Below are 14,469 nucleotides of genomic sequence, written 5' to 3' on the forward strand. Positions count from 1 at the left end.
CTGGGTTGTTTCCAGTTTCTGGTTATTATGAATAGAGCAGCAATGAACATGGTTGAGCCAGTGTTTGTGTGGTAGGATGAAGCATCTTTTGTGTATATGCCCAAGTGTAGATGTAACCAATCGTCTTATTAAAATAAGAAACACTGAGCCAATGTAAAAGAGAAAGCCAAGAGGTCAGAGCTCAGAGATAAAATCTTACCTCCTGCAGTGCTCCTAGCTTCCCCGAGAGAGAGCTTCTTCCTGTTTGTCTGTCTTTAAATAGTCTTTCTGTTCTGCCTTCTCATTGGTTGTAAACCCAACCACATGAATGCCTTATCACTGCCTGTAAGTACCGCCCTTCAGGTCTTAAAGGCGTATGTCTCCAATACTGGCTGTATCCCTGAACACACAGAAATCTACCTAGCTCTTGCTATGGCTCTAATAGCTCTGACCCCAGGGCAACTTTATTTATTAACATAAAATTAAAATCACATTTCAGTACAAATAAAATATCACCATATTTCCCCTTTTCTATTTTAATAAAAAGAAAAAAGACAAAAGATTATAACTAACAAAAGAAAAACTATACACAAAAGTACAATAACTATATACAATATATACAAGTAACAAATACCTAAACGATGTCTAGTCCATTTGTATTTGACAAATCAGAGAAAATAATTCCCTTATCTATCCTGTTTTAGTAAGTCCAAAATGTATCTTAATTCACTTTCTATCCTAATTAGTTTTCAACTATAACTAACTAATCTTCAACTCCCTCAGAGACCCAAGAAGGAAATAATATTAGCTAACAAAAATAAAAGCAGGAAGTGCACGCAAGCAACTTCCAAAAAATTTTGTGAGTTGACAGAAACAGCCAGCTGCCTGGACAGTCACCTGAGGTTTCTCCGCAGTGTTGGGGCATCATCTTCAGCCTATAGGCTTATGGTATCTGACAGACTCATTTGTGAAGTAGGTTGTACACAAGGTCAACAGTTCAACCTCACATTGGGTGAGAGCAGTCCTTGTACCAGAAACACCTGAATTCCACTAGTGTCATGTCATGATTCAGGATTTTAAATTCTGGAAATTGTTGACGGTTTTTGAATTCAGCTGTCCATTCTTCTTGGCTGTGTATATATGGCTTCATCTCAGCATCCCCTTCTTCTCCACATCCCTCTATTAAATGCCAGTCTACTATTGAGAGGCGTGAGCTTTCAGTTGCTGTTCCATTGCACAACAGAAGTCATCGGCCCACTGCCTGTTCAGCTGTCTTCGAAGAAAAGGACACTGTACCTTTTCCGGATTGTGAAGGCCACTTCAGGGATGGTGCCATATTGACCTGGCCTCAGAAGATGCCTTTTGATAAAGCCATAACCACACATGTTTTGGCAGGAATCAGTAGTCCTTTGTTTCGTGTTCTGTCTGTCCATTTTTTCCTGTTGATTCGAGGATACTTTGTTGTCCAGTGGCTAACTTTTGCCACAATGAAAGTTAACTCCATATGCAGTTTCTTCAATGCCCATATTTTCTCTGAAGTAGATTGGTACTGTCAGGAGCCGACATGTCTCAAAAAAGAAAAATTTCTAAGTTATTAAAACATTTTAAATGCCATATTCGGTAGATCTCTGAAGGGTTTGAAGATGACCTGTCTAAAATATATCTGCTCAATTTTTAAAACATATCTAATATGACTGCAATTTCTATTGTAATATCTAACTACTTACTTTCATTTCTTTATATCCTAATAGTTGGTAATAATGAAAAGTATTTAAAACTAGTAATTGTTTTTTTCTTTTTCTTTCTTTCTTTCTTTTTTTAAACAAGAACCTTAAATCTAATCTCCTTTGCTTAGCCTTTTTCCTAACCCTTGACAACAACTTGTAACCAACCCCCCTAAATAATGAAAATTATCCCAGACCCAAAACCCATTAAAAAGTCCAAAAAAACCACCTACCCCACACCACCTCTTTGGGAATGTGGGCATCGTATTCTTAAAATTGCTTCCTGTTGGGTATGGGCGAAGTTATCTTTATTTTGAAAGAGAAATTTAGGTTAATTGTCAAATTCTAGGAAAGGTAACTATATCCTTCATTATTATCTAGTCTGTGTATAATGCCAAAGTTCAGGGTTTATCTCAAGTCCTTATTCAAGTAGTCTTTGAGACCAGATCATAGCTGGATCTTGGGGCAGATCATTCCTGAGGTAGATCCTGAGGAACCAGCACACTGATTTCCATAGTGGATGTACAAATTTGCACTACTACCAGCAATGGGTGAGTGTTCCCCTTGCTCCACATCCTTGCTGGCATGAACTGTCATTTCTTTTATTGATCTTAGCCATTCTGATGGGTATAAGATGAAATCTCAAAGCAGTTTTGATTTGCATTTCCCTGATGGGCTAAAGATGGTGAACATTTCTTTAAGTGTTTCTCAGCAATTTGAATTTCCTCTTTTGAGAATTCTGTTTAGCTGTGTACCCCATGTTTTAATTCAGTTGTTTCTTGATACCTAGCTATGGTGGTTTAAATGAGAATGGCCTCTAATGCCTCATAGATTTGAATACTTAGTCACTAGGGTGAAAGGATTAGGAGGAAGAAGTGTGTCCCTTGGCTTTGTAGTCTCTTTGTTGCTTCTGCCTGCAGATCAGGTTGTAGAACGCTCAGCTGCTTCTCCAGCACCAAGTATGCTGCCATGCTTCCTGCCATGGTGATAATGGACTAAACCTCTGAAACTAAGCCACCCAATTAAACACTTTCTTCTACAAGAGTTGTGGTCATGGTGTCTCTTCACAGCAATAGGATGGTGTCTAGTTTTTTGAGTTCTTTATATATTTTGATATTAGCCCTCTATCCGATGTGTAGTGGGTAAAAAATATTTTGTATTCAATATATTGCTGAGAGTGATTATCAGCTGTTGGAGTTCCCAGTGGGATTTTGGGCCACTTACATATATTATCATGTCATTTGTAAATAGGGACACTTGGGCTTCTTCCTTTCCAGCTTGTATCTTCTTGATCTCCTTCAGTTGTCTTATTGCTCTAGCTAAGATTTCAAGTACTATATTACATAGGTATGGAGAGAGTGGACAAACTTGTCTTGTGCCTGATTGTAATGGAATTGCTTTGAGTTTCTCTCCATTTAAGTTGATGTTGGCTATAGGCATGCTATAACTAACTGCCTTTATTATGTTGAGGTATGTCCCTTGTATTTCTAATCTCTCCAGGACTTTTATCATGAAGGAATACTGGATTTTTTGTCAAAGGCCTTTTTCTGCATTTAATGAGATGATCATGTGTTTTTTTTCTTCCAGTTTGTTTATATGTTGGATTATATTGACAGATTTTCATATGCTGAACCATCTCTGCATCTCTGGGATGAAGCCTACTTGATCATGATGGATGATCTTTTTGATGGATTCAGTTCGCAAGTATTTTATTAAGAATTTTTGCATCTATGTTAATAAGGGAAATTGGTCTGTAATTCTTTTTCTTTGCTGGATCTTTATGTGGTTTGGGTATCAGGGTGACTGTGGCCTCATAAAATGACTTTGACTATGTTCCCTCTGTTTCTGTTTTGTGGAATAATTTGAGAAGTATTGGCGTTAACTCTTCTTTGAAAGTCTGGTAGAACTTGCACTAAAACCATCTGGCCCTGGGATTTTTTTGGTTGAGGAACATTTGATGGCTGCTTCTATTTCACTAGAGATTATGGATCTGTTTAAATTGCTTATCTGATCTTGGTTTAACTTTGGTAAGTGGTATGTATCGGGAAAATTATTCATTTCCTTTAGATTTTCCAAATTGATGGAGTACAGGCTTTTAAAGTACGTCCTTGTGACTCTGGATTTCCTTGGTGTCTGTTGCTATGTCCCCCTGTTCTTTTCTAATTTTGTAAATTTGGGAATTTTCTCTCTGCCTTTCCGTTAATTTGGGTAAGGTTTTGTCAATCTTACTGATTTTCTCAAAGAATTAATTGTTATATTCATTCTTTGTATACTTTTGTTTGTTTCTATTTTATTGACTTCAGCCCTGCATTTGATTATTTATTGCCATCTACTCCTTTTATGTGTATTTCTTCTTTTTGTTCTAGAGCTCTCAGGTGTGCTGTTAAGTTACTAGTATGGGATCTTTCCAATTCTTTTATGTAGGTATTTAGTGCTATTAACTTGCCTCTTAGAACAGCCTTCATTGTGTCCTATAAGCTTGGATATGTTGTGTATTCAATTTTATTCAATTCTAGGACATATTTAATTTCTTTCTTGACTCATTTTTCATTCAGTAGTAAGTTATTCATTTTCTGTGAATAACAGCAAGCTTTCTGTTGTTGATATCCACATTTAATTTGTGGTGGTCAAATAGAATGTGGGGTGTTATTTCAGTTTTCTTGTATCTGTTGAGACTTACTTTGTGTCCATGTATGTGGTCAGTTTTGGAGAAACCATGAAGTGCTGAGAAGGTATATTCTTTTGTGTTTGGGTGAAATGTTCTGTAAATATCTGTTAGGTCCATTTGGTTTATAACTTCGGTTAGCTTCAGCATTTCTGTTTAGTTTTTGTCTGGATGACCTTGTCTATTGGTGAGAGTGAAGTATTGAAGTCACCCACTATCACTGTGTGAGGATCATTATATGAGTTTAGCTGTAGTAGTGTTTCTTTTACGAGTTTGGGTGCCCTTGTGTTTGATGCATAGATGTTAAGAATTGCGATGTCCTCTTGGAATGTCTTATTTTCTCCATCTATTGTGATTGAGAATTTTGCTGGGTATAGTAGCCTTGCCTGGCACTTGTGGTCTTTTAGAGTCTGGAGCACATCTGTCCAGGCCTGTCTTGCTTTTAGAGTCTCCATTGAGAAGCAGGTATAATTCAAATAGTTTTGCCTTTATATGTTACTTGGTCTTTTTCCCTTGCAGCTTTAATAGTCTTTCTTTGTTATATATGTTTAGTATTTTGATTATTATGTACTGAGGGGACTTTATTTTCTGGTCCAGTCTACTTGGTGCTCTGTATGCTTGATAGGCATCTCCTTTAAGTTAGGGAAATTTTCTTCAATGATTTTGTTGAAAAAATTTTGTGGGCCTTTGACCTTGGTTTCTTCTCCTTCCTCTATTCCTCTTCTTTTCTTTCTTTCTTTATGTTTTTTGTTTTGTTTTTGAGACAGGGTTTCTCTGTGTAGTCCTGGCTGTCCTGGAACTTACTCTGTAGACCAGGTTGGCCTTGAACTCACAGAGATCCTCCTGCCTCTGCCTCCTGAGTGCTGAGACTAAAGATATACATCACCACTGCCTGGCTCTTTCTATTATTCTTAGAATAGGTCTTTTCATAGGGTACCAGATTGTAGCTTGAGTTGTCCTGCTTTGCCCACAGTCAGGACAAATCTTTGTCACCCGCCAGACCCACAGCCGCTCAGACCCAACCAAGTAAACACAGAGACTTATATTGCATACAAACTGTATGGCTGTGGCAGGCTTCTTGCTAACTGTTCTTATAGCTTAAATTAATCCATTTCCATAAATCTATACCTTGCCACGTGGCTGGTGGCTTACCGGCATCTTCACATGCTGCTGGTCATGGCGGCGGCTGCAGTGTCTCTCCGCATCAGCCTTCCACTTCCCAGAATTCTCCTCTCTCCTTGTCCCACCTACTTCCTGCCTGGCCACTGGCCAACCAGTGTTTTATTTATTGACCAATCAGAGCAATTTGACATACAGACCGTCCCACAGCACCAGATTTTCTGGATGTTCTGTGCCAGAAGTTGTTTGTTTGTTTTGTGTTGTTTTAGACATTTTCTTTGACTGATCTATCCATTTCTTCTTATCTTCAGTGCCTGAGATTCTCTCTTCCATCTCTTGTATTAGGTCTATGATGCCTACCTCTGAGCTTCCTCTTCAAGTTCCTAAACTTTTCATTTCCAGATTTCCCTCAGTTTCTACTTTCAGGTCTGGAACTGTTTTTATTCATTTCCTTTCACTCTGTGTTTTTGTAGGTTTCTTTAAGGACCTCTGTCATCTTCATCCAGACTGCTTTAAAGTCTTTGTCTTGTAATTCATCTGTGTTGGAATATTCAGGGCCTGCTATGGTAGGGTTTCTGGGCTGAGCTCTAGTGGAGACACTGACCTTACTTTTAGTGATTGTGTTTTTACACTGGCATCTAGGCATCTGGGATTGCGAAGATTGTAATTTAGATGTTGATGCAATTTAGATATCCGGTCTTGTCTTTGTTGGGTGAGTGTTTTGTTCCTTGGCTTCTGTTTCCTCTCTGGTTCTTAGGAGAGCGTGGTGACTGTATGTTGCCTTAGGAGAGTGTGGTGACTGTATGTTGCCTTGTAGGAAATTCTTCTGCCAAGTAAAATGTGTTTCTGGGTCTTGGGAACTGTTGCTTAGGAATGGGGATGAACTGGGTGTTAGGCTGAGGGGGTCCACAGGAGAGAGGAAAGCAGGATGCTCCCCCAGGATCTTAGTCCCCTGGAAATGGGGCAGAGGGAGAGGCCACAGCAGAAGGTCTGCTACAGAGCTGAGGATGAGAATAGGGAAATTGGACTTGGAGGACTAGAGGGAGAGGTGGAGATCTGCATTAGACCACTTAAGTCCCTGGTCAGCGTGGGCTCCCGGGGAGCACCTGCTAGGGTAGAGCCATGAGTAGGTGGAGGTCGATTAGAATGGGAAGGTCTGTGTGATAGACAGAGATGAAGGCAGGGTCAGGGAGGCTGCAGCATGTATTCTGCTGCAGAGCTGGGCATGAGACCAAGGCATTGGATTTGCAGGAGTAGGGAAAGAGGTGAAGATCTACACTTAGCCTACATGCTTCCCTGGCTGGAGTACCATGTGGGTTCCCAGTGCAGCACCACCACCTGGCTAGTCTAGTGTTTGGTTTGGTTTGTTGTGTTTTGAAATAATCCCTAAAAAAATGGTGAGTGATCAAGGAAAGATACCTGACATTAACCTGACCTTCCACACATATCCTTTTTTTAGATTTGTTTATTTATTATGTATACAGTGTTTCTGTCTGCATATATGCCTGCTTACCAGAAGAGGGCACCATATCTCATTATAGATGGTTGTGAGCCACCATGTGGTTGCTGGGAATTGAACTCCGGACCTCTGGAAGAGCAGCCAGTGCTTTTAACCTCTGAACCATCTCTCCAGCCCTCCACGCATATCTTATGTTAGGATCAAGTGAAGGAGACCAAGGTATGCCACTAAGAGACCACACTACACAATAGATCTCATGCAAGAGATTTATTGGGCAGGAGAGGAGCAAAAGACTGTCTCAGAGTGGGAACATGAGAGAGAAACAGACAGAATGGCTGGGAGGCAGAACGAGAGAGAGAGGGAGAGGGAGGGAGAGAGGGTGCCCGTGCACGTTGAGCCATGAGGGCAGGCTGCAGAGACAGACACCTGATTTCCAACACCACAAGCGTGTGCACACACTACACACACATACCATACACAAATATAAAAACAACTGAAAATATTCTTTTAAAAGTGATGTCTTTTTCCACATAATGCTAAGTGTTAATGGTGTTATTGGATATCTCTTCCTGTGTTCTTTTGTGCTTATTCTCTCACACACATCCAGAGAGAGGGGGTAGGGGTGGGGGACCGGCAGGCAGATACCCACCCATTCATACTATATTGAATTTTCTTTTGAGTTTGTTGCTCAGTAGGAACTTGGTGTATATTTTCTTTAAAAAAATTACTAGGAGCCAGGCAGTGGTGGTGCACGCCTTTAGAGGCAGGCGAAGCAAGTTCCAGAACAGGCTCCAAAGCTACACAAAGAAACCCTGTCTCAAACAACAACAACAAAACAGTTTTAAAAAAATTAGTAGATGTTTTTCATGTGTAGTATGACTTTGGAATCATTCTCTTTTGTTTCTTTGGTTTTGGTTTGTTTCTTTGTTTTTTTTTTTTTCTAATCTCGGCCAGCTTGCTTAGCGCACATCTTGACTACACATCACAAAGGATGTCAGAGGAAGAGATGTAAGCACTGCAAGAGCAGGACCATGTAGTGCTTAGAAAGAACAAAAATAAAGCTTGTTGCTCTCAGGTCCAGAGGAAACTCCAGTTCCCCAGACTCCAAAAGGCAGTCTAGATATCCAAAAGTGGGCCCAACCTGGACTATAGGAGGATTTCTGGTGGTTAGATGAAATCCGGCATTCCTTAGGATCTTGTGAAAGTGGTTCCCCTCTACTAGAAGGAATCACTTCCCTTCTTCTGGCAGCCAGGACTTACGGTGCCTATGAGCATATCAGAGCTCTTGATAGCCTCCAGGCTCGCTCAGTACCACGGGTTTCTGTTACACATTTCAGAGGTCTCTCTCCTAGCCCTCCTCCTCTCCTCCCCAAACTCCTTCCGGCGTTCTCTCCCACCCACACCCACCACGCCTGCTCCTCACTCTCCTAAACCTTGGCTGCTTTGGCTCTGCCACCGCCCCCGCCCCCACCCTTCTCCAGGCTCTGCTCCTGCTTCTCATTGCTTCCTGTTTTCTGTTCTCTCCTCTCTGCAGATAGTCATGTCAGTCTGCTGGTCATGTCAGTCTACTATTCTCTCTCTCTCTCTCTCTGGACTCTTCAGATGCCTCTGGCTGTTCTCTCCCTCCTAGCTACAATAAAAACCTTCCCCTTAACCACACCAAGGAGCAGTCATGTCATCAGCTTACACACTTACTACAAGAAATCTCATGTTTGCAATGGTTTTAGTCATTAAAGCTGCCACCGCTGCCCTCCAATAACTGCTTTAAAGATTAAATTAAGGTGATGTACATGGCTAATGCCTGGACATAGTTGGTATTCAGAACTATATATTTCTTTTTACTGAGAGAATAAACATATTACTTTCAGGAAACTGTAAAGGATCTCTAAAAAGAGCAAAATAAGCTGGACTGTGGTGGCGCACGCCTTTAATCCCAGTACTTGGGAGGCAGAGGCAGAGGCAGAGGCAGGCAGATCTCTGTGAGTTTGAGGCCAGCCTGGTCTACAGAGCGAGTTCCAGGCCAGGCCAGTCTTTCAAGCTACACATAGAAACCTTGTCTCAAAAAAACAAAAACAAAACAGTAAACTAAACTCCAGTGTACTAAACCCTGGAGTGAGGGCCACCCAGAGAGAGTAGCTGGCCTTCCCAGGCTGGCCTCTGAGGCTGGCTGAGCAGTGTGTAGTGCCGTTCTCTGCGGCAGCCAATGATAGATGGCGCATACTTGGGCTCTGTCCAAGGAGCTTGGACTCTGCTTGGGGAAAACGGATTTGTTGCAGGTAACTGGGGACAGTGGTGTGACAGAAGGTGCCATACATTGGAATGGGAGGCGTGTCATCTCAGCAGGGCCTCTGTACCCGTCTGAGCTGTGCAGATGGCATGGTCAGATAGAGCTGGAGTCTGTGCCCCGAAGCAGAGCGGGCATAGGCTCCTGGTCTGCGTTGGATGCTTGATAGTTAGTGTGGAAATACCCGTCATCCAGCTAACCAAATGGCAGTGCTGTGTTAGCCTGCGGTTTTCACTTCATGACGTGGATCTGTTTGCTGTTCCAGACCTGCCACAAAATGGGACAGTGCAGCTATCCAGTACTTTCAGAATATTCTAAGAGGTAAGGCCAGGGCATGTTTGCAGAATTTGATACATATGGTGGCTTACACTTTTGTTGCCAGATGTCCAAGATCCACATGCATGACTGTTTGGCACTCCTTAAGTTACTCAGAGTCCCTTCCATGCCAGCTGTCACATGGACTATGTTCCTATAATTTTGCAGGTGGATTTGGATGTCAGTAATTGTCAGCTGAAATAAAAAAAAGCTGGCTGGTTGTGTAGAGGACCCCTCTCACAATAACAGCCCCTGTCTCTCTCTCAGATTGCTTTTAAATGCCGAGGGTGTACCAAGTGAATGTGTGTGGAGTTTCTTGATCCAGCATTTGGTGAAAAGCCTGACTTCTTTTAGGAGCAAGGGATAATAAGTATACATTTGTTGTGTAACAGTTATTGCTAACTGAAAGTATGTAAAATGTCTTTGTCGATTTTTGCCAACCTATGCAGGTCTGTCTGCGAGACCTGGGATTTGAAGACCTTAAAGAATAGGGTGGACTACAGTCTACTGCTGTAAACACCTTTCTTCAGTTTCAGTGTACTTTATACATGAATGTAACAAAGAAAGCAGTAGTCCAAGGAAGGCTGAGTTCAGAAAAGCATGGTTCTATAGCTGTGTTCTGACATCCAACAAGAATAAACATGTCTTATAAATTGAATGTAAATGTTTGTCACAGGAGGCATGAAATCACATCTAAGAACAATCCAGGGAACAAAATGCATCTTAGGAAAAAGGCCCCTCCCTCTCTGCCTTTTTTCCTGAAGCCTCTCTCGGTTCCCCGAGGTGTTGTTGACCTTGTCATTCTTTTGACCGTGTTCCGACACTGTTTATGTTGTAGTATCTCCTAACTCATGTCGTCAGTATTCCTGTGCTGTGCCACACTTTAGGACTGTTCTGAAGTATGAGTGGATGTGAAAGGCCTAACTGTTACCAGTTATCTAGTGAAACTACGCTTGTTTTAAGACAAAACAAAACAAGCACACCTTAGTGTCAGCTCACTTGTCTGTCCATTTATTGCCATTCAGCAACTACCCAAGTGGAGGCCAAACTTTGTGCTGTGGAAGAAGACACCTTTGAGGTTTACCTTTATGCAACAATAAAAAATGAAAAAGTAAGTGAAAAATTTGGGGAGGAGAGGGTTGTTTTCTGGTTTTAGTTTTTTTTGAGATAGTTTTGTATAGCCCAGGCTAGCCTTGAACTTTCAGTTTTGCTAAGGATGACCTTAATTTTTTTTGTTTGTTTGTTTTTTTTTTTTTTTCCGAGACAGGGTTTCTCTGTGTAGCTTTGTGCCTTTCCTGGAACTCACTTGGTAGCCCAGGCTGGCCTCGAACTCACAGAGATCTGCCTGCCTCTGCCTCCCGAGTGCTGGGATTAAAGGCGTGTGCCACCACCGCCCGGCTAAATTTTTTTTAATAAAATAGAATAAAGATAAAACAAAAACTGCCACATCAGAGTTGGACAGGACAAACCAAGAGAAGGAAAAGAGCCCAGGAGAAGGCACGGGAAGCAGAGGCTCGCTTGTTCCCACACTCAGGAATCCCATAAAATCCTTAAGCTGGAAGCCATAATGTATATGCAAGGGACCTGGTGCAGACCCATGCAGGCTGTGTGCATGCTGCCTTAGTCTCTTGAGTTCATATGTACATTGGTCATGGTGACTTAGAGGGCCTTATTTTCTTGGTGTCCTCCATCCCCTCTGGCTCTTTACCCTCTTTCTGCCTCCTCTTCCTCGGGGTCCCCTGAGCTTTCAGGGGAGGGATTTGATAGTCATCCCATTTAGGGCTGAGTGTTCCAAGGTCTGTCCTCTTACTCTTCTGCATAATGTCTGGCTGTGGGGCAGTGTACTTGTTCCGGTCTGCTTCAGGAGGAAGCTTCTTAGCTGATGGCTGAGCAAGGCACTGATACATGAGTGTAGAAGAATATCATTAGGAGTCATTTTGTTGCAGTTTTTAAAAGAACACTAGTATTTGGTTTTACCTTAGGTCCTTGGGCTATCTAGTCTCAGGTCCTTGGTCACCCAAGCAGTGGATGACTTGATGTTCTTAATTTTGCCTCTGCTCTCAAGTGGTAGAGATTGCAGGCATGGGCCACCATACCTGGTGAGATTTGTATTTTGGAAATGTTTATCCTTATTTTAAACTTTAATTCACACAGTGGGAGTTACTTTAACCATTGAAGGTCTAGCTTAGAATAGAAGCTGGTAGGACTATTCCTTCAGTCATTCCTTCCATGTCTGTGTATGTCTGTGCATGTGTACTAGTGAGAGACAGACACCTGGGGCCGTGCTGGGGCTGGTACTCTATCTCCCTTTCAGCCGCATTCCTAACCTCTTTTGTTGGTATTAAAAACATTGACCTAAAGCTGGGTGGTATGATGCACACCTTTAATCCCAGCACTCGGGAGGCAGAAACAGGAGGATTCTGTGAGTTTGAGGTCAGCCTGGTCTACAGAGCAAGTTCCAGGACAGCCAGGGCTACACAGAGAAACCCTGTCTTGGAAAAAAACAACAACAACAACAAAAAATTGACCTGATCATTTTATTTGGACAGCATTCTTAGTTCTGTAATTTATTTAGTGTGTGTGCCCGTCTTGCTTGTTCATGAATATGTGTGGAGATTGGAAGTCAGTGTTGGTTGTTTTACCCTACCGCTTTGCAGCCTGTTCTGTTTGTTTTTGAGAGTGCTGGGATTAAAGGCGTGCGCTACCACTGCCCGGCAAAGCATTAAGTTTTGATAGGATCTAGTTTTTCAGTTTCCCCTTTTATGCTTAGTGGCCTCCCACAAAATCGGTGCCTGGCCAGATGGAGTTAGCTTCCTCTTCCTCCAAGGTACATCTTGATTTCCTACAGCTAATAGCTATTTTCTCATGAAAATCATTAAGGCGTGCTAACATAGCAGGAATTTCTGTCAAATTATTCTCCATAAAACATTTTTCAGGAATTTGGGGCTGAGTTTGAAATATTGATTGACTTTGTGAACATTGACTATACCCATCCAAATGGTAATTCATAAAATGTTTACATTTTTATAGGTTTGTGTAAATGATGATCTGGTGGCAAAGAACTTTGCTTATTATGTGTCGCCCGTGGGGAATAAAAACCTTAATACTTTTGAGAAACCCAGGCCCAGTCTCAATTCGGTGCCCTGCTCCAGTAAGCTCAGCCCGTCACTTACTCTGTGGCCCATGCTTTTGCAAGGAAAAGACTGTCCTGGACCAGAAAGTGAGTAGTATTTCATGTTGCTTCATCCTCAGCATACCAAGTTGTGTCTAAGCTCCTTCCTACTCGGAGACAGAAGCTCAGACTCCGTTTAATAACTAGTTTACTTCTTAGGAGCCTCTGATGGGTATTGTGGTCCTGGAGATGCTACTGTTTGTATTTATGAGACCAGGAAATTCTGACTTTATATTAATATTGAGCTACATTTTTCAAAAGTCCAAATAATACGTGGTTTCAAGATTTCAACAAAGTTGAACAAAGGTTTTGAATAGTTTTCAGACACTTTAGAGAGCTTTTTACTACAAATGATGCTTAGTGTGGACCATGGATACAATTTTAAGTGTTCTTCTCTGCATTCAATTTTAGTCCCTCACACTGCTATTCCTTACTAAGTCTTCTATAATTTTTCTGCATAAGCAAGAGCAGAAGTAAATAATAAGGACTCTTTTGTTTGTTTGTTTGTTTTTTGTTTTGTTTTTAAAGATTTATTTATTTATTATGTATACAGGAGAGGGCGCCAGATTTCATTACAGATAGTTGTGAGCCACCATGTGGGTGCTGGGAATTGAACTCAGGACTTCTGGAAGAGCAGTCAGTGCTCTTAACTTCTGAGCCATCTCTCCAGCCCTTCTTGTTTTGTTTTTTGAGGCAGGGTTTCTCTGTGTAGCTTTGGAGCCTGTCCTAGATCTCGCTCTGTAGACCAGGCTGGCCTCGAACTACCAGAGATCCATCCTCCTGCCTCTGCCTCCTGAGTGCTGGGATTAAAGCCGTGCGCCACCACTGCCCGGCCAGGACTCTTTTTTATTTCATGTGTTAGTTTTGAAATATTGTATGTTCTTTCAGACTCACAAGGCTTAGATTCTCTGGCACAGTCTCTCCAGCACACATGGTGTAAGGATGTTGTCAGTGACCTAGGGCCACCTGCTGCATTACTGGGTAATTCTTGCCAGTTTGGTTTCTTTCATAGCCAGCACAAAATTATACTCTGAGTGCACTGGAGAGTGAGTCCAGGGCCTCACACACGCTTTGCCACTGAGCTTTATTAAACCTCAGCCCATTTTTGCCTGTTTCAGAAGTGGGTTCTTTGTTTTCTCTCTCTCTCTCTCTCTCTCTCTCTCTCTCTCTCTCTCTCTCTCTCTCTCTCTCTCTCTCTCTTTTTGGTTTTTTGAGACAGGGTTTCTCTGTGTAGCTTTGCGCCTTTCCTGGAACTCGCTTTGGAGACCAGGCTGGCCTCGAACTCACAGAGATCCACCTGGCTCTGCCTCCCAAGTGCTGGGATTAAAGGCGTGCGCCACCACCGCCCGGCTTCTTTGTTCTCTTGATTGGCAGGCTTTAAGAGTTCTTTATCTACTTTGGGTAATAGTCTTTCTTCAGATGGATCTTTTGTAGTTATTTTCTTCTAGTGTATGGCTTGTTTCCATTCTTTAGTGGCATCTTTTATATAGTGTTTGATTTGGTTTGTCATTGCTTTTAAAGGATTTTGCCTCTGTGTTTGTAAGACACAATGGGCCTTCATTCTCTTGAAATGCTGTTCTCTGGTTTGGGCCTTCAGGATAGTGAGAGTCTTGGAGAATGAGCTAGCAAGTGTCTCCTTTGCTTCTGTCTTCTGAAAGAGGTGTGGGTTGGTGTCATTTCTTCCTTATATGCTTTATTAGCCTCTAGGTGTCCCGGATCAGTAGGCCCCTCCTTCTTTCCTTTCTCTTCCTT

General features: G+C 42.0%; 1 protein-coding gene across 6 annotated transcripts in view; it reads left to right on the forward strand.

Annotated features, from left to right (window-relative positions):
* Positions 1 to 14,469, forward strand: part of Tdrd12 (tudor domain containing 12) — an 88,470-nt gene that overhangs the window by 18,322 nt on the left and 55,679 nt on the right. For 5 of the 6 annotated variants that reach the window (XR_013053076.1, XM_076577638.1, XM_076577627.1 and 2 more), the window contains exons 5-7: positions 9,496 to 9,551; positions 10,571 to 10,656; positions 12,576 to 12,765. Coding sequence is in view for 5 of the 6 variants with exons in the window: in XM_076577638.1 (XP_076433753.1) it covers positions 9,496 to 9,551; positions 10,571 to 10,656; positions 12,576 to 12,765 (332 nt within the window). In the remaining variant the exon portion in view is untranslated. Of the gene's footprint in view, positions 1 to 3,295; positions 3,408 to 9,495; positions 9,552 to 10,570; positions 10,657 to 12,575; positions 12,766 to 14,469 lie in introns of those variants that run through there. The other variant, XM_076577642.1, reaches the window with a different exon arrangement.

The sequence above is a fragment of the Peromyscus maniculatus genome, chromosome 1 (genome assembly GCF_049852395.1).
Source record: "Peromyscus maniculatus bairdii isolate BWxNUB_F1_BW_parent chromosome 1, HU_Pman_BW_mat_3.1, whole genome shotgun sequence".
Lineage (NCBI taxonomy): Eukaryota > Metazoa > Chordata > Mammalia > Rodentia > Cricetidae > Peromyscus > Peromyscus maniculatus.